Source organism: Lagenorhynchus albirostris, chromosome 13, assembly GCF_949774975.1.
Source record: "Lagenorhynchus albirostris chromosome 13, mLagAlb1.1, whole genome shotgun sequence".
NCBI lineage: Eukaryota > Metazoa > Chordata > Mammalia > Artiodactyla > Delphinidae > Lagenorhynchus > Lagenorhynchus albirostris.
Window position 1 is genome coordinate 50,617,522 of NC_083107.1, and position 24,387 is coordinate 50,641,908.

At 49.7% G+C, this 24,387-nt stretch overlaps 1 protein-coding gene across 1 annotated transcript in view; it reads left to right on the top strand.

The window, feature by feature from the left end:
* Positions 1–1,083: 1,083 nt before the first annotated feature.
* Positions 1,084–24,387, top strand: part of KCNK12 (potassium two pore domain channel subfamily K member 12) — a 51,602-nt gene continuing 28,298 nt past the window's right edge. Inside the window, exon 1 of the mRNA XM_060169681.1 lies at positions 1,084–1,474. Coding sequence (XP_060025664.1) covers positions 1,084–1,474 — 391 coding nt within the window. The remainder of the gene's footprint in view (positions 1,475–24,387) is intronic.

The window sequence follows — 24,387 nt, forward strand, 5'->3', positions numbered from 1 at the left end:
CTCCGGTCGCCCCGAGTCGAGTGGCCCTTTCTCCGCTCCTAAGCGGAATCTTTTCCCCAAAGGAACCCTCCGAGACCTGGCGCTGTGGATGGATGCAGGAAGAAGACGCGAGCGACAGGGAACTTAAACTTCGGACTGGAGCTGGAGAGCCCAGTGTCAGGGCATTACCGTCTTTCGGCCTCCAGCACCTGAGACCACAGGACAACATCAAGTTGAGCAAAGTTTGACGACGGCTTGGACAGAAGGGAGGGATTCCGGAGCCGAAGCGCAGGGAGGGGCTGGACGGTATTCCCTGGCGGCGTGGTAGCCAGCACCGCAGTCCGGACACCTGCTTCGGTGCCCCGCATTAGTGCAGCCAGAACGACAGGGAGGCGTCGCAGCAGCCCAACTCCCCACCCCTTCTCTCCCTTCCTTACTCCCCACCCCCCAACACCCCGCCCCGGGCGCCGGTGACTCCGCCTCTCCGTGCCGGGCGGCTCTCCGGCTGGAGCTGGAAAGGGAGCGCTTCCCCGGACTCAGCTCGGTTCCGAGGCTCCGAAGCCGACGCCGCCAGCTCAAGCCCGGGGGCGGGAGCTGGACTGCCCACGGAGCCTGCGCTGGGGAGCCGCTGAGCCGGGAACGTCTCATGGGACGCGCCCGGGGTCTCTCTTCGTGCCCTGCTCTCCCGTCCCTGTCCTAGGCGCCCGGGCTCTACAGCCCGCCCCGCCCGCAGCCCGCGGCCTGTCTGGAGAGGAGTATGAGGCCCGGGGCCCCGTGGACGCCGGCCACAAGGCGGCAGGGGCCTACCTTGAGACCCCCGCGCCCGAGGGCGGTGGGTGAGGAGCCGCGGCAGCCGGCCAGGCGTCGGCGCGCAGAAAGGAGCGCCCCAGCTCCGGCGCCCGAAGGGCCGCGGGACCCGTGTGCGGCCTGAGCGCCGAGGAGGAGGCGGAGGCGCCCCGCCGTCCGGGCTCTGGAGGAGGCGGCGAGGGGCTCCGCGGCGGCCCCCGACCCCTGGTCACCATCCTCACGTTTCTGCTCCCGCGGGGGGGATGTCGCGGCCCGGGCCCCGAGCGCCGCCCCGGCCCCGGGGCTGAGCTCCGGACCATGTCCTCCCGCAGCCCCCGGCCCCCGCCCCGCCGCTGCCGCCGCCGCCTGCCGCGCCCCTCCTGCTGCTGCTGCTGCTGCCGCCGCTCGCACCTCAACGAGGACACGGGTCGCTTCGTGCTGCTGGCAGCGCTCATCGGCCTCTACCTGGTGGCTGGCGCCACAGTCTTCTCGGCGCTCGAGAGCCCGGGCGAGGCGGAGGCGCGGGCGCGCTGGGGCGCCACGCTGCGCAACTTCAGCGCGGCGCACGGAGTGGCCGAGCCGGAGCTGCGCGCCTTCCTCCGGCACTACGAGGCCGCGCTGGCAGCCGGCGTCCGAGCCGACGCGCTGCGCCCGCGCTGGGACTTCCCCGGCGCCTTCTACTTCGTGGGCACCGTGGTGTCGACCATAGGTGAGCGGCGCGCCCAGCGGGCGACTTTCCTCTCCGCGTCTTTCACGTGCCGCCCTTTCCACTGCTCGGGGCTCGAGCTGCGTCCCTCGGCTCCCTCTTCCCTTCTGAGGCCCCGCTGCCTACTTTCATTTCGCCCTCTCCTCCCCACCCGTCCCCCTCCTCCTGCTCGGTCTCCCTCTTTACTGGCTTTCGGCGCGGGAGGTGGCCTGAGAGGCCCATCTCTGGCGCGCACCCAGCGGTGACTGCCTGGCAAAGAGGCCAAACGGGGAGAACCCTCACCCGGGCGCTGGGCAGACGGGGGGCCGCCCGCGCTCCAGCACTTGCCAACTGCGTGACCTAACCGCTTGTGCCTCAGTTTCGGCTTCTAAAAAAGGACTTGGGAGAACATGTATCAGGGGCCTGCTGCTTCCTTCTTATTTCTCACGCCCCCTAGTCCTCGGTTTCCTCATCCAGGTGATTTGGAAAACCCTTCCTCTCTCCACTCACAGCGTTGTTACCTCCCTTCTCTGCTCCTTTCTTCTTTTACACGCGTTTTCCCTCAGAGTCCTCCAGCCCTTTTACCCTGGGGAAGGCGACCATTTCCCCAGACGAATCCCTAGATCTCCTTCGCTTTTTTTTTTTTTTTTTTTACAGTCTACACCACCCCATTAGACTTGGAGAATAGGACTGCAGCCGCTCTGGTTCTGGTTTTCTCCTCTTACTTCCCCCCTCCCCTCTTCCAGCTTCCCCTCCAATTTCTTGACCTCTCTTCTTTGTTACCTTGCTATCTTGTCCAACCAATAGTGGCCCCAAGGGGGTAGCTTGGGTGCAGGGGGTAGTTTCTCTATACTTTCCATCATCCCTTCCTCTTATTTTTGGTAAAATAGTTCATGATTTTGCAACTGTACAAAAAATGCTGTGTAACTATTCCTCGAAGCCCCCCTGTTTCTTTCGCCCCTCCTCTGAGCCTCTCTTGTAGAGATTGTGGAGCCATCACTGCTCCCCACTCCACCCTGTCCCTCTCTTTATTCTCCTCTCACCCACTTTCCCCATCCCTCCCCCACTTTCCCTGGGCCCTGGGTGTCACGTGAAACAGACCTCTTCCCGTTACTGTATAGAGTGCAGAATAAATACAAGATTTTCACTTTGGCAAGACTTTGTGTCTCATCTCCTCCTGCTTCCAGTCCCAGGGTGGAAGAAGGCCCTTGGTTGGTCATGCCTCTAGTCACACCAAAGCACTATCCCCCGGTGGTAGTTTTGGAGGAGGGGACTGGATTCACTGGGCTGAGAGGTGAGGGATTGCACCGGCCCGCCTTCTGTGGGTGGGTTCTGGGCTGGATTGGTATGCCAGCTTAGAGACGGGGGAATGGACTAACTGGCCAGCGTAAGCCATTGTAGGTGGCTGCTGGGAGGCAGAGAGAAAGACTGCGTCCATGTGCAGGATATGAGCAGCTAGAGATGGCTCTCTGAGTGTATATGTATAGTCTACGAAAGGGCTTCCTTTCAATGAATTTTCATGTGTCATGTTTGATCTGATGACTTTAAATAGAAAAGGCAAATGTGGCCCAAGTCCAAAGTACACACAAATTGGATAAAAATACTATTTAAAAGCTATATCATGTTGTTATGGTGATTGAAGATATAAAATGACCCCCTTAAAAAAAATCCCCTTTTAAGAGCTGCATCAAGTTGCTATAGCAACTAGAGTTTTTTTTTCTTTTTTTTTTAAGTGCTTTAAAAGTACCAAAGATGCTTAGTCCTGGAAGATGACATCATGTGTTCATAGCTCATTATTGATTTATGCTCTTCCTCTTGTAAACACACCCTTTTGCTTTCACCTAGAGGCAACCTGTGCACAAGTTGGGCAGCCACAGCCTTTCTTTCCCAGCGGTGTGCTCTGACCTTGGCTTCCTAATGGAGCCCACAGGTTAAGGGAAAGGTGGGAGCAGTGTCCCCTTCCCCTACAGGCCATGAGCCTATCCAAATGGGGCCTCATTCCAGTGACCTGTGGTCTCTGTGCCTTTCTGATGAGCTCCCATCAATGCCTTCATTCACCGCCCAGCCATGGCTTCTACAGCTTCTGTCAGTTCTTTGCACAAAATCAAGTCAGCGTGTTGGTAAATTGTTCCAAGCCCGAGCCCTTAATCTACGAGCAGGATTGGCTGTTCTTTAGTTAAGCAGAAAGAAACTATGTTCTCTTTCTTGATTTGTGTTTGGGGATGTAGGCAAGCATTGTAGGAGGCTATGCTGAAGCTGGTGGCTATGTTACAAATGACCCAGCACATTGTTTCCAAAATCTGCTGCAGGGAGATATTTATCTCTGAGAAGAGCTGCACTCAGGACCAGAACCAGCCAGTGGACAGCTCGGCATTGAACTAGCCCCTTTGCAGAGGTGCCAAGAAAGCCACACAAGTAGCAGGGTCTCTATCAGTTATCCACCTGCTGACGTGGTCTGGGGCAGTGGTTCAAATTGGTCACTTCTGTCACATAAGTTCTGCTGAATCCTGAAGTAGCATGATTTTTATTTCAGGCTTCTCTTGCAAAATGTACTTGGATGAGATTTAAGTAAAGACCTACCTACGTCAGTTTCACTTCTGTTTATGTAGTTCCTTTCCCTTAAATGCCCTGAGTCTTCAGAGACAATTATTATTACTGGTGCTTTTATGGATTCTGCAGCTCAGGGAACCAAAGCCGAATCCAAAATGGGCAGTCAGTATTCTCTATCTGACACCTCATCCAGCGAAGAGGAAAATTAGCATGCACTCGGTTTTATTTGAATATCACAGTGTGTATGGTCCAGGCAGCAGTGTGGACATTTTCTTGTATTGTATAGACCCAACTAAATGATTCATCTAGACTTTAGTGTAGAAAACCCTTTCTTCATTCATCCCATAAATATGATATATTGTGTATATCAGGCCCCAAGTGCTAATATGTTGAAAGGTTAAAGCTTATTCTACAAGACAAAGGTGGAAGCATATTCCAACATGGGCAGTTGGATTGCAGTGTTCATGGGCGCCACATCTTGGCTAGCCTCACTAATGATGATTGGAACAAGGAGGGGTCCTTTGGTCCAATCCCATGTGGCTCAGAGTGTTAAGGGACGTGTCTCAGGTCACAGTTAATTACGTATTCAGCTGGGTCCAGAATCCAAGTTATGCAGTGTTTATTCTCCCAGTTTCATTGATACAATTGGTGGGCACATTCCTGTTTGAGGCTGAAGTATTTAATAACGTGTGTGTGTGTGTGTGTGTGTGTGTGTGTCTGTGTCTGTGTGTATGTCTGACAGACACCACAGCAGGGCTGAGCAAAAGGACTGGTCTGTTGGTCAGGCCAACAGTTGATTAAGTCCAGAGAAAACTTGAAGGATCAGACACATCTTAGAGGTCAGATAGACTAGAAGCATCTGGTTAGTCTTAGACAGCTGGGAAGGCAAGAGCCAGTACCAAGAAGGTTAGAGACAGAAATGCTAGCAAGTAGGAGACATTCGGGTAAATTCTGGTCCAAGGACAGCAGCCACTTTCTCTCTGCCTTCTTTTGCACGTGTGCGTGTGTGTGTGTGTGTGTGTGTGTGTGTGTGTATGTGTAGGGGAGGGGAAGAAGGGGCAGGAATGGGCCTTCAGCTAGAGGGAGACACAGAAGAAAAATTCAGGTGTGGTTGTGTGTACTCATGTTAGATGAAACACCATGATGAGGTAGAATACTTGTCCTGACATTTGGCTTGAACAAGGCCCATATCCGGAGCTAGGTAATTTGCAACTGTTCGTACAACATAGACCCAGTGGGAAGATTTGCCAGTGGCTGTTCAGTGGTAGTTGAGGCTGAATAGAAAGTCAGTCTGAATAGCTTAAGCAAAATGAAAATCCACTTCGTGGTCTAAATTATTCATATTGATTCCTTACACTGAACTGAAATCCTGGGCAGTTATTATTTCTGCCATTTATGCTACATGACATATTCCCAGGGGATTGAAATCAAGTTTGTTTTAATGTAAATACATCCATTTATTCATCCCTCCATTTAACAAAATCCAAGACAAGCAGAACTCATAACCGTGCATGTGTCGCCTTTGGCATGTCATCTGCATCTCCCGTGATTACATGAACTCCTAAAGAGAAAGACACTGGCTGGTGTTCTTTTAGTACTAAATAGTATTCTTGGAGTCAGGCCCTAGCTCAGAGATATTCAAGCAATCCAAAGAGTATTAATCCATCATTTCACATCCTAAAGGATGTTTTATTGGTTTACTTTGAAAAGATTAAAAGGAAACTCTCCACTGGGGTTTTAATTATGCAACTGCTGTCAGATTTACACATAGAGAAGAACATATTTCAAAGTCTCTCTCAAATGGCAGCTTGATATAAACAGAAATATTTTTGCTTCCTTTTATTAGGTTTTCTGGCAGCATATTTTAGCTATAAAGCTAAAACCATGCCGCTGTAGCCGGGATGGTGTAGGTATAAGAGATGTCACTTTTGGCACTGCATAATTTAGCTTGCTACTTTCAGAATTAGGCATACTTAATTTTCAAGTCCTAACTTTTTACTTCTTTTTTAACATGGAGTTTTAAAAATGTTTTTGCTTCAAAGGAAACTAAGACATTATGAGTCCGAAATGTCACTACCACATTTACATTCGGTTTTCTTCTGACATGTATGTAATCCAGCTGGAGGCGGCTCTGATGCCGGGAATGAAATACATTACCCAGAAGGAGAGGAGTACCTTTCCTCGCTTATTTCTCTCATCAGCTATTTTTTATTGGAAGATGATGCTATGACAACTCTGAAGGACATTTAGGGGAAAAAAAATCCATCATTAGATTTGAAGCTGTAGTTGGAGAGCAAGGAAATACATTCTAATTCACTGCTCTGTCCTCAGCACCCAGCACTGAACCCAGCACATTGTAAATAGTCAATAATTATAATAACTCCTAATACTCTGCCCTAACATAACTGTTTTCATTTTTGCAAGTTCCCCTGCAGTTCTTTGTCACCTTTTGTAGGAAAAGGAAAGGGAACTACTTGACAAGTGCTGAGCTGCTTTTGGTAACATTTTTTTATCAGTGTTGTTTCCATGTTTCTACATACTAAGTTTAATGGGTGCGTAATATTCTATGTAACTGATGTTCTGTAATTTACTACCCCTATTGCTGTGTAGCTGGGTGTGGTTCCCAATTTGGGGGCTGTTGTGAGTAATGCCACAGTCATCATCTTTATGAAGATGGCCTTTTCTTTATGCAATATCTCCTTCAGTTGAATTCCCAGCAGTGAAATTGATAGTCAGGGCACACTACCATCTTCATGGCTCCTGGGGCCAGTCCCTCTGGAGTGAAGGACTGTCTCATCTCTCCTGAGCTGAGCCTACAACCTCTACAAAGCCTAGAAGAGACTGGACAGTTACCCAGCAAATTGCCCCATGGAAACAGGCCACAGATTCACTTGGTTTACTCCAGGATTGCACTCACTCCCAGGGGCTGAGCTGACCCCTGAACAAGTCAGTGACTAAAGCATCTTCAGCCTCCCTTGCTTTAATGAGAGCCACTTCCTCTGGGACATTCTGGGTGGGTGGAGAAGGGCAGGAAGGAGAACAGGAGCAGCTGCCTGGCCATCAAAGACAGAGACGGGGTACCTGGACCTTCTTCCTTCCTGTCCCCTGCATTCCCGGGATGTCTGCCACCACTCCTGGGCCAAGCCAGTTGAGGGAGAGGGTTCTTCCCTTTGGTCCTGACTGTGCCCAAGGACCCCAGCCTGGACTGGCCCAGAATTGTGCCACATGGAGCAGACACCTACCTCTAGAGTATTCCAGCTGGAGAGCACCATAGAAATCCTCCAGAACTTTCGCCAGGCATTTATACCATTTTGTCAACAAAAGCCAACAAGCAGCCTATTACAGAAAACAGGGGAGCTGGAGCCCCAGCCGTCAGGCCTCCCCTTAGATGCCATGTACTCCCTGAAAGCTTCTCTGAGGAGCCCTGGTGCTCCTCCAAGACCAACTGAAGAGGGTTAGGTTGGCCTTGTTCCTCATTTTACGTAGGTTCAGAGAAGGAGAGAGGGTGTTCAAGGTTGCACAGCAAGTCAGAGGGGCATTTGCTGAGAGCCGGTGCTGACCCAGGACCTGCCTGTGTGGACTCTGAGGTCCTTGAGCTCTCATGCCGCCTTGGAAAAGTTTCCTGAATACTGCTGAAGATCTCTCTGTCTGTCTCTCTCCCTCTCTCTCGCTCGCTCTCACACACACACACACAAACACACACACACACCCTGCAAATGATGGGACAAGTACAGAACCAGATCCCGCCATGGCTCTTCTGAGCAGATACCAGTCTTCCCAGAAGGGGTGAAAGTTGAACAGTACATCAAAGACAAAGGGGAAGAGCTTGGAGGGAGGCGGGTAGGGCATCTGAGGAGCAGCAAAGTAAGTCGAGTGCCTTGGAGGGTCCTCCAGGGAGAAGCTCCTGCTGCATCTGAAGGCTGTGGGGGAGCCTTAGGTCTGTGTTCGAAGGTGGAGCTCAGGGCTCCCACCCCCGTCAGCTACAGTGGGACTCTCCGTGCCCTTGCGTGGTGGCCTCAGATTCAGAGGAGGTGAGACGGAGCAAAAAGCCACTGTGTTTCTGTTCACAGCTCCAGCCCAGGGTCTTCCCTAGTTTCCTAGCCCTCCCCTTGCTTCTGCCCAGCTCCACTGACCTTCCCAGGATCCAGGGCTTGGCCAGGGGCTGCCAGCCAGCCAACCAGAATGTGGGGCTGAGGTGGGCGCGCTGGGCAGTCTCAGGCTCTGATCTCACCTGGGGTCAGTGGCAGGGTTTCTACGAGGTGAAGTTTGGGGAGGCATAGGGTCTTGAGGCTCTGAGGACAAAGGACTTTCCATGGGACTGAGACGGTACAGGAGAGGTGCTGGTAGAGAGTGAGAGAGAACCGAGGCCCCCTGGCTCACCCCAAGCCAGCTCCTGGCAGCTGCCACCACAGCTGTCAGGCTCTGGCCCCAGGAAGTTCTGTCCTAAACCAGGCCATTCCCTAGCCAACCGCCAGCTCTAATTCTTGGGGGACCGTAGCAGCCAGTGGCTCTGGTGAGGATGCTCTGAGTGTCACCTCCTCCCTGGGCTTGGGCAAGCCCAGCTCAGGACTAAGCTCCCAAGCTCACTAGCAGGATGGGTGTGCAGGGCCCTATGAAGGATTAAGCTCTGGGGGACCCACTCTGTCACTTCCCCCAGATCCCAGGTGACTCCAGGATGGAGCTTCCGGTATCTTGTAATTTGAAGTTTTACAGTGTCTGGATACAATGTCATTATTCTCACAGTAACAGATATTGCCGACCAGGAAGGCAGGGCAGCACAGAGCAGGGCCTCTCAATCAGTAAAGTGCATGCAAATCACCAGGCTCTCGTCAAAGTACAAGAACACTTTCTGTTCGGTAGGTCTGTGTGGGACCTGAGACTGCATTCCTCATTAGCTCCCAGTGACGCCCATATTCTTGGTTCCCAGACTGCACTGGGCATAGCATGGGAAGAGAGAAGCAGCAGTGAGTCAGGAACTGGCAGCTTGGACCCACTCTGCCCCTCACTGGCTGCACGGCTGTGGGCAGGACACGACACCACGCAGGGCCTCAGTGGCTTCATTCCTAAAAGCAGGGAGTGCCGGGGTCACGTGGGTCCCTTCCAGCTCTGATGTTCTCATATCTGGGAAGGCTATTCGCTCACATCCTCTGGTGCAGTTTAGTGCAGACTAAATGCACCAACTCTGCAGACTGGGTCCCAGTCCCAGTTCTGCCACTGACAAGCCATGTGCTCCCAGTGAGAGGATGTGCCTCTTCTTACCTCAGTTCCCTCCTCTGTAAAGTGAGGATAACAATGTTCCCTACCCCACGGGCACCTCCAAGGGTTGAATGAGCTCATCCACGTGTGCAGTGCCTGGCAAACCCTTGGAAAGCATCAGCTCCTCAGAACTGGGCAAGCCTCCTGGGTGAGCCCTGGGCTGCCATCCTGCACGGGGGGAAACCGAGGCCCAGTTCATCGCCGACCCACCACTCTGCGTACAGCCCTCTGGGTCTCAGCTGCCCCTGCACTGTGGCATCTGCCACCCTCTCATCGGCCGCTGTCTCTGGGGCATGTTGCTGTCCTGCGCCGTTACATAACTGGCCTGGGAGGGTGCTTTTTAAAATGCATTTTCTTTGGTTCCTCAACTAGAATGTGTTAATAATTCCTCACGTGTGTGCTCTTTGATCTTTTTAAAGAAGCTGTTTGGTGAATAACTGAACAAGTGACTGAGCGGTGGTTTAGACCATTGTCCCCCGGTACGTCTCTGCTTCTCACCCCCAGAGCAGAGCCCTGGGGAGCCACACCCCTGCCCACCATCCTGGTTTAGTGGGCTGAGGCCTCCTGGCAGTGCTTGGGCTTAGGGGGAGGTCATGGAGCTGAGACCAGCAGAGAGGCCAGATGGGGCTGAGGCCAGGCCTCGCTACGCTTCTCTGAGGCGACTCTGGTGTTGGGACTGCGGGTGGAGGAGGCTGCAGGACGGCACTGAGGTGAACAGCCCCACTTTGGGTGGGAGCCAGGGTGCTGCTTCAGGTCCCCAGGCCCAAACCTTACTCTGTACCCTTCACCCTGGGGCTACTCAGCTCCCCGGCTGGGTAGGAAAAGCATTCCCTGTCCTAGGGCAGGACAGGGGAGGCTGCAGGGCCTGCCAGCATCTTCCCTCTCCAGACTCCACCATGCCAGCAGCCAGGGCCTTTGTTCCGGGGAGAAAGAGGGTAACCGCAACATCGCTGGTCTCACTGATTGTCACCCCCCCCCCACACGCACACACACGCACACACACGCACACACACGCACGCACACACACGTCGTGCTTGCCCGTTTACTGTGTTTTTACCCATGTTTATTCAGGAACCTCCCCCAAAGCCTAGGACAGCAAAGAGGATGCTATTATCCCATTTCACAGACGAAGAGACAGGCTCAGAGAGGTTAAGCGATTTGCCTGGGTTCACACGGCAGGGAGTCAATGGCAGGACAGAGGATTCAGGCCTCCTGACTGTATGGCATCCTTTCTGTTGCCCCTGAGCCATGCACGACCACAGAGAGAGAAGAGTCACAGCCCAGTCTGGGGTCTGGGGGCGGTGGGGGCAGAAGAGGTGAATATGAGGTGGTGTCAGCAAGGGCTCAAGCACAGTTTAGGGGTTTGGATTTGGCTGTGCTATGCTCCTTGTAGCCCCCATGGCTACACTGAGCTTTCCATCCTACACAACGCTGCGCCCCTTTTGAGGGAGGCTGCAGGCAGGCAAAGCACGGTGCTTCACGCAGAGCTCACTACAACTCTGGGAGCTGTTGATGGGAACTTTGGGGGCCAACTACACCAAGCTCTTGCCCAGAGAAAGGACCTCATGAGCTGAGGGCCCTCAGCCTTGCACCTGGGATGGCAGCAGTGGTCACAGAGCGGCGGGACCAGACAAGCAAATAACCGGAAGGTCCGCACTTGAGCACATCAGCCAGGAACGTCTGGGCACACGGCCAGCTCAGGACTGTCCAAGGTCATGTCCTGGAGGCAAACCCACCCAGACATTGAGGGAAGGCATGAAACCAAGCACCTGCTGGTGCAGCCCCAGCTCTAGCCACTCTTAACTTCTGGCCATCCCTCCTGCACCCCACCCTGAACCCCAGGCACATTCCGCCTCCAGGCCATCGCTCAGGCTGTTTTCTCCACCGGGAATGTTTTCCCCTTTCTCTCCATTTTCCACCAAGTGAACTTGGACTTCAAGGCGCAGCTCAAACGAGGCCACTAAAGCGGGACCTTCTTGGAGCCCCTCTCACTGCCCCCAGACACGTGGTCATTACCTGTTTCTATGCCAGTTTCCCTGGCAATAATACCAGCCTCTGTTCGGTGGGGTAAGGTATGGTAAAGGCTGGTACCGGACCCAGAACATCGTAGGTATCCTTTCTCCTTCCTCCAGGTCAGGAGCTCTGTCTTAGTAGTGCTTGTCACTGCTACAGTTAATGACAGTAATAGCCATATGGCAGCAGCCATGCATTGAATGACTACTGTAAAGTGGGCACCGTGTCTGGAGATGGGGATAATTGAAAAGCAAAGAGGTAGTTTCTGCAAATCATGGAGCAGAGTGCTTGGCACAAAGTAGGTGATTAATCAATGTTGAATGGATGGAATGAATAAATGAGTGTGAGTAACTGAAAACCTTGGACTGCTGGAAATAATAAAAAGAGAGTAGAAAAACCTGGGCCCAGGCTGGGCTCCAGGAACCTCCCAGCACCCCCGTCTCCCTCCCCGCCTGGCAGGTGTGCAGGAGACAGCTAGCTCATTCTGGCTGGGGCTCCCCTGGCGGACAGTGCTGTCTCCGTGGCTCTCTGAGTCAGCTGGGTCCTTGTCCTACCCTGCCTGGGGCCCGGCAGAATCGCTGGATTGATACCAAACCAGACAGTTCTGAGCCTCAGCCCCCAGAGCCCCAGGAGTGGTGGGAAAAGTTCAATTCTGAACAAGGAGGCCAGGCTCCTTGGCCCCAGCTCTCCCACCAACCCAGATGCCCCATCTGGCCCTGGCCTTGGCCGCAGCTTCCAGCCACAAGGAAGCCCTGCTGAGTTCTGCCTCTCGGCTCAATAGTTCTACCTTTTCCATCACCAGCCCATGGCACACCCCTTAGAAACCAGATGTTGGCTCACAAATTGGACAGAAGTTTTATCAGTAACTAAATGCAATTCCACAAATCCAGAAAACCACCCCTATCCACACAGCCCAGCACCATCACAATGCCTCTAAAAATACTTGGGGAAGCTTTTATTGGAATGGGGTGTCCCAGCTTTCTGGAAAGTTACAGTTGAGATAAACACAAGCCCTGAATCGCACTCCGCGTGACTCTTCCCTAATGCTTTCCAAATGGCCCCGACCTCATTCCCTTGCTGCCAAGTGTGCGGAATTCTGAGCACCTCGTGGTGAGCTGCTCACACCAGGACCTGCCAGAGAAGCTTCAGGGACAGCCCAGGCCGGAGGGGGAAAGGAAAACACAAAACTCTGCCCACGTTGAGTGAAACTGCGGGGCCTGATCCCCCCAGCACCCAGGAGCCTGTCTCTCCTGTTCTCTGCTCCATCACCCAGTGCCTAGCACCAGGCTTGGCACATGGGAGGGGCTCCAGGAATATTTGTGGAAAGAACATAAATTTGAATAATTGGCCGTTTCCAAGATTCTCAACTCTACCTAGGCACCAGTTGAAGGAAAAGTAAAATACGAAAATCTCCACTTACAAATCAGACGATGATTCACTTTGTAGAAGAAAAGCTTCAATTTGCAAAGGTCTTCACTCCGGGGCTTCTCCAGGTACACCAGTGCATTTACAGTGAGACGCAACGTGCGGCCAGTATGTCAGGAACCCAGAGCCACACCAAGTCCCCTTTACTGCCATTGCCACCTTCACACAAAGCCCAAATCCCTGAGGCAGCCCAGTGCCTACAGTCAAGGGCTTCTGGTCGAATTAGTGAGCAATACACGTGACCCAGTGGGCAATTCAGAAGTGTGTGTTTCAAGAGCTAAGGCGGGTGGTGTGTCTTGTACTGACGAGCTGCCCAGGTCCACTGGAGCCGTCCAGCCGACGGAGCATATGCCCAACGTACGCAAAGTGCCTCATAAGGCTCCTCGATGTGCATTGTTCAGTCAGGCAGGTGGGCATTTGGGCATTGTACGTGTCTCCATGTTAAGAATGAAGAAATCTGCAACACCAAGAGACGGTTTGCAGTGCAGTGTAGTGGCTAGGCGCAAGTGCTGAGGGCCCTGGCCTGGGTTAGGATTTCAGCTCCGTCATTCACTGGTGGGGTTGCCAGGGAACATCTCCTGCTCGTTCACTGAACAAGTCTGGCTCACTGCCTTCCTCTCCGGTCTCCCAGGCATGATCCATCCAAGACCTGGGCCTCACGTTCCTTGACCATCTCACCCACAGCAATGTTTTTCTCTGTCCCACTCTGGCAGGTACTCTGTTCTACCCATGTCCTTGCGATGACCAGTGAACTGCACTGCCTTCAAAGCTCACCTTCAGATCACCACCTCCCATCCTTCCAGCTCTCATCCACTGTTGCCCCAATATAGTATTCCTTGGACCCCCAAACGGGCAGTCCCCTACTATGTTTCCATCATCTTTTCTGGGCCCTCATTTCTTTTCTAATCCAACTTAGATTCAGAGGTGCTTCCCTCTGCAAGCACCCTTAACTTCCTTGCCTCTCTCTCTCTCCCTGCATTGTGTCCCTGTCCCCAACTTGGTACCATCAAAATGCCAGCTTTCCACCTATTCCTTACCTGTACCCAAGCCGCTACACATGGCTGGAGAAAACCATGCAAACATGCTGACTGGTCCAACTTTAAATTAGTGACCCTGGGGACCAGCCGGACACTCCATGCTGGCAGACCCTCCTACTACCTTCCTATTGTGTCAGTTCACCACTTATCCCTCTTCTTCCCACCTCCAGCCTCCCATGGCCCTCACTCTCTGCTCACACTTCCCTGAGAAAATACAAGTCATCAGACAGGGACTCTCATCTTTACAACCGCTGATCCATTCATCATGGGGAGCTGCTTCTTCCTTATGATGGCAGACAGATTGTCCACTTTCAAATGCCTGCTTGACTGGGTCTCATCCCCTCCAACTTTCTCAAAGACTTGTTTCTGCCATGACCCGCCCCATACATGGTCAGTGTGTCCTCCATTGGCATGCAAAAATGCTGTCTTTTCTTCCTTCTTAATAGACCCCTCCCTTGACCCCTGCATCACCTTCCAGCTACCTCCCCACTTCTCTGCTCCTCTTTACGGGAAAACTTCTCCAAAGAGTAGTCAACATCTCCCTTCCTCCCCTGGATCCACATCGATCCAGAATCTACCCCATGTTTCCACTGAGTCTGCTCTTATAAGATCCCCCATGGCCTCCTTTCTGCTAATCCAGTGATGACTTCCCTGTCTTCATCTTACTCAGCAACTCAGCAATAGTTGACACCACTGGCCATTCCTCCTTGAAATCCTCTTTTCTCTCGGCTTCTGAGACATCGTGCTCTCCTTGACCCTCACTGGCTGCTATCCTGTCTCCTTCACTGAATCCCCTCCTTTGTGTGATCTCTCATTGTTAGAGGACCCCACATTCAGTCCTTAGACCTTTCTCCCTGGATTCTCTCTCCAGACAATGTCACTTAACCTGTAGGGGAAGAAACCTTTTTTCCTCTATGCCCTTAGGTTTTATACCTGGAGTACTGCAAATTAAACTGACAAAAGACAGATTAACATGAGAAAAGTCTTATTATGTATGCATATGGAGGGCTTCATAGAAAAGAACTGACATCCAAAGAAGCAGTTAAGCCTGAGGCTTACATACCATTTTAACAAAGAGCAGTAAATTGTGGAGAAGCGATAAGGCAAAGGCAAAAGGGTCTGGGCTTCTAGGAGTGGTAACTTGTGAGAAGGTAAATATATGGGGGAAAGGAAGGTAAGGGTTATTTTAGTAAGGTTTGTTGTGCAGACTCCAATTTGTGCAGTCTTGGGGTGAGAAGTGTCTCTGGTTATTAAGAGTTGTTCTTCTTTCCTGGTATAGTTGAGGAGAGCGGGGCGGGGGGGGGGACACCTTCACAAAGGAAAATTTATGCCCTACCTTTGGGCAGATAGGGGAAGTTTAGAGAGCTTTTCCTGAGTCTGCTGTTTCTCTATGGCCTCCAGCTCAAAGTAATCCTTATGCCAAAGTTGCATATTTTGGGGTCACCTCCTCTGATCCCCTTCACACCCCATGGCTTTAAAGCCCACCTATCTGCTGATGACTTCCAGAAGAATAACCCCAATCTTCCACACTATGCTTCAAGACCACAGGTCCAAGGGCCAGCCTGACATTTCCACGTGGAAGTCTAATATGTATTAAAACTTAAAAAAGACCAAACTAGAACTGTTGATTCCTGCTTTGTTCCAGTCTTCCTCACCTCAATAAATGGTACCATCAGGAAGAGCTGTCCTGACGCCTCTTTCTCTCTAATTTTCCATATTCATCATCAAATCCTGTCAGCTCAATCTGTAAAATACATTCCAATTTCATCCCCTGTCTCTGTGCCCATCACTACTGGTCTACTCTGATCACAACCACTGTATGTTGCTGGGGCAACTAAATCAGTCCCCTAACCAATCCTCCAGCTTCCTTTCTGCTTCTTGACAACCTCTTCTCCACACAGCAGCCAAAGAGGCCGTTAAAAGTATACATCAGTCAAGCTCTTCCCTTATTTGAAACCCGCCAGTGATTCCCCATTGCAGGAAATCTGACTCCTCACCATGACATGCAAGGCCCTGTGTGACCTGGCCCTGCCTCCTCTCAGCCTCACGGGTACTGCTCTCCCCTTTGCTCAACTCATTATGGTGTCCAGACTGGACTTATTAGACCTCAGGGCATTTGCATTTGCTGTTCCTGCTCCTGGGAGTCCAGCTCCCTGGGTCTTGGTATGGCTGACTTCTCAACCACATTCAAGCCTCAATATCTAAAACTAAAATGTCACCCCTTGAGGAGCCTTCTTTAACTACCTGACTATAATAGTGTCCCCCACTCACCCCCAGCCTCTGTCCATCACACTACGGTCTTATTAGAGCATGTACCACATTCCTAAATCATCCAGTTCCTGTATTTACTTGTTTGTTGCCTGACCTCTAGCCACTCCCTGCTCCACGAGAACAGGGGTCTCGTCTTCTCACCCACTGTTATATTCCCAGCGCACAGCACAGCACTTGGTGTTTGTTGAACAAATGAACAAACTTCCAAAGCTTCTGTTTTAACATCTATAAAATGGGAATAAAGCTGTGCCTATCTCACACGGTTGTTGGGAGAATTGTACGAGACCATGGATGTAGGTGCCTCATCTGGCCATGGCATTTAATAAGCACTCTAATATGAGCTAGTGTTTTTATTAATAATTTGGCTGAGGTCACACAGTGAGCGGTAAAGCTGGACCCCAAATCCTTTGCTCATTCCAGCGTGTCTGAGGTCACCTCTCAGGTTGCAGGGTAGGCCTGGGGGAGCAGTGTGAGTGAGGTCAGGACCAGCCTGCCTTAGGACCAACAACAGGTAAAACTGCTTTAATAGGTTTAGGTCATATCAGAGGGTCTTGAAAGCTGGGCAGAAACGTCTTAGACTTGGCCTGGGGAGCAATAAGGAGCCATTACATGTTCTTGATGATGCTAAGTGTCTGAGAAGAGGATTCTGGCTGATTAGTCACTATACAGTTATGCCATTAAATCAGGCAATCTAGTTAGCGTAAATTGCCGGCCTCTAGACTGCCTGGAAACAACCAGCGAATTTGAAGTCCCCTGTTTTGGCTGTTCACTTTGAACATTTAAATCAACCCACTCGAGCTGTCCCCCTTCATTTTATGGGGAGCGTATGTATCTTCTCTACAGGTGGCAAATCCTTGAGTTTGTAATAGCATCTCTGAACCGCTGTGTGATTCCAAACTCATTCAAAGGATTGCCAATGCATACTGTTCCTTCGTGAGCTCTGAGCGGCTCATGGTATTTGACAGCTCTAAGTTTACAGCCAGCGGTGTACACACTTTGAACAAAGAGCAGAATTTGGCACACTTGACTTAGCAGCCGTGTACACATCTTTCTCGCAATGATGTCTGCCTCATGGGGCTGTGGGGAGGACCCCACATAATAGGCCAAGGGTCAGTGAATGTTCGTTGTTTTGTTTATGTGTGTTTATGCTGAATATTTGTGTGCAGAGTGATTTGGGTGGAGAGGGCTAGGGATAGGGGCCGGGGATCCTGTGGCCTTTGGAAAGGAGAAGAGAAGGTGCGAGAGATGTTTTCAGGAGCCAAACGGCAGGATCTAGTGACCAGCGCTCAACATGACTCAATATGACCCCCACTAATCTCGGTTCTCACTCTCTGTTCCTCCCCCATTTCTTGACATCAAGATCACACACGAAGATCCAGGGAAAGGGGCTGACCATGGGCCTGGGCATCTCTATGATGCATCCAGAGATTTGTGTGCACATCTAATGATGGGAGGAAGGGGGATGAGGATGCTGCAGGTGCACAGGAGGTGGGAAGTGAAGTCAGGCTGAGGCTGGGGAGAAAGCCCCTCCTCCAAAGCTGAGTTCAGCAGGGAAGCCCTCCCCTCCCTGCTCAGAGGTTGCTGAGGGCAGCCCCCTGTGCTCCGCAGGTGAGAAAGACACTGGGGGAGGATGGCCTGAATGCACTGGAGGTTGGGGTGTAGCAATGACCTTAATTCATGTCATCTTTGTCCCTAGAAATCACCTTCACCTTCTTCTAAAAACCTGGTTTATATCTTTTTTAATGTTTTCCATAAAATTTTTCTTCTTTTATAGCTGTTTATGGCTGAAGGGCACTCTAGCTTCAACTTGGTGCTGAGTACTCGGATTAAATCTATCCCAGCTCCTGACCCTCCCCTCGCCCCAGGGCTGAGCAGAGAGGAAAGAGCTGATACAGACCCAGCAGAGAGAGGCCCAATTCTCTGTGTGAATGAATGAGCCAGCATCTGCAAGGCCCTGGCTCTTCTCCCTTGTAATTTTTCCAGGGTTTCCAGCCACAGAGTGGTGCTACTGAAGTGACACACATGTCATTTAGAGCTCCTCCCAGCCCCTTTGAGCTATGTGCAGGGCAGCCTGTGGTTAGAGTTGAACTTTCAACCCATGGCTTGCCTTCCCCTGAACTGGCACCGAAATGTTTTTATGCATCAAGGAGTCTAGAACAAACTTGAGGTATGGCTGCAGTGCGTGTGTGTATATGTGTGTGTCACTGATTTCACATTTTGTGTACAAAAGTGAATAAGCAGACAAAGTCCCTGCTATATGGAGCTAACATTGTAGTTGGGGAAGGCAGTCAGTCAACAAATAAGTGTCAGACAGTGATAAATGCTACTGAAAGAAAAAGGTAACAGAATGAAGAGTGATGGAAGACGGGGTGCTTTTTTTGATAGGGTAATCTAAAAGGGTCTCTGATGACATGACTCTTGAGCAAAGACATGGAGTGAAGCAAGGGAGCAAGCCATGTGGCTCCTTGGAGGAAGAGTATTCCAGCAAGTGCAAGGTCCTTAAGTAGGAGCTTGCATGGTTTACTGGAGGAGCAGCAAGGAGTCCAGTGTGGCTGGAGTAGTGTTTGAAGGAAGGTCAAGTGGGAGAGTGTTAGAATGTGAAGTCAGAACAATAGTCAAGGACTACATCACGTAGGGTCTGTGGTCCATGGCCAGGCCTTCAGATTTTACTCTGAGTAAAATGGGAGCCATTAGAAGGTTGTGAGAAGAGGAGTAAGATGACCTTATATGTGTAGGGGAGCAAGTGTAGAAGCATGTAAACAAGTTAGGAGGCTTGAAATATTTCAGGTGAGACATCATGGTGACTTGGACAAGAGTGTGATGAGCAGCGTCAGAGAAAAGTGATTAGATCTTTCAGAATATCTTTCAGAAAACATATATTCACTGGGTGTAGAAATCTAGGTGGAATGGCTGTTTTGTTTTTTGTTTTGTTTTGGGGGTTTTTTTTGGCTGTGCTGCATGGCATGCAGGATCTTAGTTCCCTGACCAGGGATCAAACCATGCCCCCTGCAGTGAAAGCACGGAGTCTTAACCACTGGACTGCCAGGGATGTCCCTTGTTTTTTTGTTTTAATTACAGCATTTAGAAGGTTGTTTCCTGGCTTGCACAGTTTCTGACAAGAAGTCTGTGATTTTTATCTTTGTTTACGTTAAGTAACATGCCTTTTTTCCTCTGGCTGCTTTTAAGATTTTCTCTTCATTCACTGATTTTCAGCAATTTGGTTTGGGGTTTTTTTGTTTGTTTTTTTTTCCTTTTTAAAATATTTATTTATTTATTTAGCCATGCAGCATGGCTTGTGGGATCTTAGTTCCCCAACCAGGGATCAAACCTGCACCCCCTTGCGGTAGAAGAGTGGAGTCCTAACCACTGGACCTCCAGGTAGTTCCCTCGGCAATTTGATTTTGATGTGCCTCAGTACAGTTTTTGTGCATGTGTTTATCCTACTTGGGGCTTATTGAACTTCTTGGAGCTGTGCGTTTATAAATTTTATTAACTTTGAAAAAATTTTGACCATTATTTCTTCAAATAGTCTTTTTTTTTTTTAACCCCTCACCATCTCTTGTTCGGACTCCAGTTACACATATGTTAGACCACCGATATTGTTTCACAGGTAACTGAGGCTCTTACCTTTGATTTCTTTTTTGTTTTTCAGTCTTTTTTCCCCTCACTGTGCTTCATTTTGAATAGTTTTTATTGCTAGGTCTTCAAGTTCAATCTTTTTTTCCTGCAATGTCTAATCTACTGTAAATCCTATCCAGTGAAATTTTTATTTCACATATTATATTCTTTATCTCTAGAAGTTGCACTTAGTTCTTTTAAACTTTTTTTCTATTTCTCTCCTCGCTATGTTCATCTTTTTCTTCAAATCTTTGAGCATAGTTAATATATTTATAACAGCTGTTTAAATATCTTTGCTCATTCCCTAATCTCTGCCATTCCTGGTTCTGTTGACAGATTTTTCTCTTGTTTGTGGATTACATGTTCCTTCTTCTTTGCATGTCTGATACTTTTTTATTAGAGACCAGAACATTGTGAGTTTTTGATGCTTGATTATGTTGTCTTCCTTTAAACAGGGCTGGACTCTGTTATGGCAGACAGTTAAGCTTCTTATAGATAAGTATGATCTTTTCCAGACTTGTTTTTAAGCTTTTTAAAGTCAGATCTAAAAGAGCCTTTTCTCTGGGACTAATTTAGCCACAGCATGACCTTTCTGGGGCTCTCTGGAATGCTTTGTGTGTTCACTGAAACCTCTCCACCCTGGCTGATGGGAACTCAGGTGATTCCTGGCTCTATGAGAATTCTGGGAATTATTTGGCTTACAGCTCTTGGGCAATTGTTCTTTCCTGGAAGTTGTTTTTTTTTTTTCTCCCTTGGTTTCACCCTATACGTGCACAGACTGTTATTCAGCCGAATACTCAGGGGAACCCCTGCACAGATTTCTGGAGCTCTTTCTCTTGGTAGTTCCTTCCGCTCCCGTATGCTACCCTGCAAGTCTGCCTTTTTTTGAAGCTGCCTTGTCCTCCTTGAACTCAAATCTCTGTTTCCTCAATTGCAGGAGACTGCTGGGTTCTGGGTCTCCCCTTCCTCTACTGTTGTCTGAAAATTGCCTCCAGGCAGAAAACCAGGGCAATCAAAGGTCTCACCTTGTTTGTTTCCCTCTCTCAGGAACCACAACCTTGTACTACCTCTTTTCCAGTGTCTGAAAATAATTATGTCATAAATTTAGTTTCCTAGTTGTTTATGTTGGGAAAGAAATCTGGATCCAGTTATTCCCTCATGGCCTGAAGCAAAAACCAGTGATTCTGGATATATTCTGAAGGTAGAGCAGTAGGATTTGCTAATGGATCAGATGTACAGTATGAGATAAAGAAAAGAATCAAAAAGGACTCTAAGATTTTTGACCTTAACAACTGGAAGGATGGACTTGTCATTTACTGAGATAAGGGAAGCTTTAATAGAACTAAGGAGGGGGTGGTTGGGAGGGAGATGAGAAGAGCTCAGTTTTAAAAATATTTGAGATGTCTCTCAGACGTCAAATTGGATGTCAGTTAGGCAGTTGGGACTGATGCAGATTTAGGATTTGTGAGTCTATGGACCACCGGTTCTTAACGCTGCCTGCAGCAATATTAAAGTCACTTAAGAAACTTTAAAAAAAAAAAATCAATGTTCAGACCTGACCTTAGGCCAATTCAATCAGAATCTCTGGGGTCAGGCCTGGAAATTGATATTTTTAAAAGTTCTTCAAGTGATTCTAATGTACAGGCGGGGATGAGAACCACTCTTCTAAGTGTTATTTAAAGCCCTACCAAATATCAACTAGGACAGTGTTCGCGACCCTGGCTGCATATTAAAATTACCTGGGGAGCTTTTAAAAGGCTCGATCACGCGCCACACACACCCCGCCAATTCAACTGCATCATACTCTCCGGGGGTGGGGCTTAGGAATTCATAGTTTGTTAAACTCCTCAGGTAACTCCAATATACAGCCAGGGTTGGAACCACGGAGTCCTAGGGCATGCTCGTGGGACCCAGAAGAGAAGATGGAGGCTTACTGGTCTTGAAGGTGAAGGAAGGACTGAGCTAGAGGGAGAGGTCCCAGGCTTTCCTCAGATGTCGGAACTGTGGCTGTCCACCCACATTTAAGAATTAGAATCGAAACTCTGACTGGAAACTCACTGTGCACGGGTGGGGCTTATGGACTCCAGCCTCTCTATAGGTCAGAGGGTGAGCAGCCAGCCATTATCTGTGTGGTGTTGCCCAGACCCAAGTCTCCCCAGGGCTCTTTGGGACAGTTCATCTCCCTCCCCTCCTTGGCTATCGTCCTCTCTGAGCTGCAGTCACCTTCACCGGTCACCATGCTCACCTGCCGTGCACCTTCCCGAACAAAGTCTGTTTAAATTCCTCATCCGCTGGAAATCTCCCTCCCCCTTCTCAGTGTTTGAGCCTTTACATCCCTTTACCATCATTTTCATAGATTCTTGGGAGGGAGAGTAGATACGATCAGGTGATTAGACGATCATTTTAAATCAGAAGTCTCCCAGCCTTTTGAAGTGTGAGGATCACTTTGAAAGCTAGAGATATTTTTACAGAACCTGTCTGACAGGAGTCACATATACTTCCAGTATCCATTCATTAATAGGGAAAATATATATTGACACACAAATTCCTCTGAACTAATTCAATACCACTTTTAAACGCATCTTTTCGTCATCGTAAAACCATTTACATATGTTTGGACAGCACGAGGATGTAGAAAGTTATGACAGCTGAGAACAAGACTCGCTTGAACAAATCAATCCAGACGCCTTTGCCATAATTGCAGAGTCATAGGCATCCAAGTCAGATGGCTGGGACCCATGGGTCTAGGCCCTGGGAAGCCACTGGAAGTTTTTGAATGGGGGAAGGGCTGTTCCGGGGGCCCTTAAGTGCTACTTGCTTTACAGCTTTTCCCCATCTGGTCTAGTCTGTAGTTGTCTCTTTCTCTGGGAGATTAATGTGGGGGTGGATTCTTCCCCAAAAGAGCACATAGGTAATGCCAGCTGGCCTCCTGAACAAATTAATTCCCCAAAGAGAACAAAAGGAGCTTAGTGAAATTCAGTCTGGGGTTGTACTCATTTCCCCACCTTCCTCTTCTCTATTCTTCCTGACACCCTATCTTTAGAAACTCTGTTCCTTGTTCTCTAACAGCGCAAATGGTCAACATTTCTAAGGCCCATGCTAAGTGCTTTTCACACTTTATCTCCTGCAATCCTCATCACCTCCTGTGGAAGTAGGTACCATTCATGCCCACACTCTACAGAAGAAACCGAGGCCAAGAGAAGTCAAATGGCTTTCTCAGATCAAAGAGCTAGCAAGTGACCAAACGGAGATCCTAACCCAGGTGGCCCTACCGCCTCTGCCATCCCACCCTGCCCTGCGCGGCAAAGTTGGTGCTGCTTGAATGATGAGGAATTCAGAGACATGAAAGGTACTTAATAAATGACTGAGGGACTTCCCTGATGGTCCAGTGGAACCCGGGTTCAATCCCTGGTGGGGGAACTAAGATCCTGCAAGCTGTGTGGCATGGCAAAAAAAAAAAAAAAAAAAAGGACTGAATTGGGGAAAGACATTGGCCTGTATCCAGACCTCCCAAAGGGTCCATCCTCTGGCAGCAGCCTCCCTGGTTTCCTCCAGGGAAACCTCCTTGACAGTTCAGGGTTCTACAAACTGGCCCAACCCCTCCAAGCCCAAGGGAGTTAATCTTCCCCTTGCTGCACCAGCTGTAGCCAAGCTAGACCAGGTACCGAATACCTCCGGGTCCTCATTACGTTACCTCTGCCCAGAATACCCTCTCCCATCCATCCCCCTGCACTTCCCCCAAGTCCACATGCTATCCGAGGGCCACCTCCTCTGCAGAGCCCACCCTGGTAATGCAGGCTTCACCAACCCTCTTTCTTCACTTCACTTCTGCCTATGATCATCTGACCACCCGCCCGACCCCTCACTGCCTTATCCTCTCACAGCTGTGTGACTTCCTGCCCCACCATGCTGTCCAACCCTGACTTTAAAAAATAATGACATGTAAAGCAATTATACTCCAATAAAGATGTAAAATATATATATATATATATATGTTCATTGAGCAAAATTTTGAAAACAATGAACAACTCATTGAAGGAAATAAAAGCCAGCTCTGCATGTACACACACACACACACACACACACACACACACACACACACACACACACACACACACACACACACACACACACACACACACACCCCAAAATGAGCTGTCTGTAATTCATTAAGATAATACATGTTCATTAGAATTCTTGAAAAAGAAGTGAAAGGGGAAAAAAAATCCCCACATTTTCACCACTAAAATAGAATCACTACAAGCCTTTTTCTAGACAAAAATTTGGGGTCCTGCTTTTTATATACTGATATAGGATGTAGAAATAAACTTTTCAGGCATCCCTGTTGTTGGATACGTAGGGTTGCTTGGAGAGGATGTGCTGTAGTTTGTCAGAAGCATGACTGCATCCACCCACCCCCCGCCCAGGACCTAGCCAGGGACCCCCAGGAGGGCCCTGCTGAAGACACTGTGAGTGAGTAATTGGGTCGTCTGGGGCGGGGTGGAAAGCGGGTGAGTTATGTTCGGTGCGTGGTACATGTTAGCTACAGGGGGGCCATTTAGGAGGCTGGAAAATTACAGAGAACTCCTGCTGAGCCCACATCTGCCAGCAAAGGGCATTTAAAACAGATCCCAGGAAATTACAGTTTTTGCAACCTATGAGTTACTCAGACAGGAAAGCACACAGGGGTGATGCATTTTAGTAAGAACATGGAGAACAATGGTGCTAGCCATCCTGAAGGCCTGGGAAGGTAGGGTTTGAAAGAGA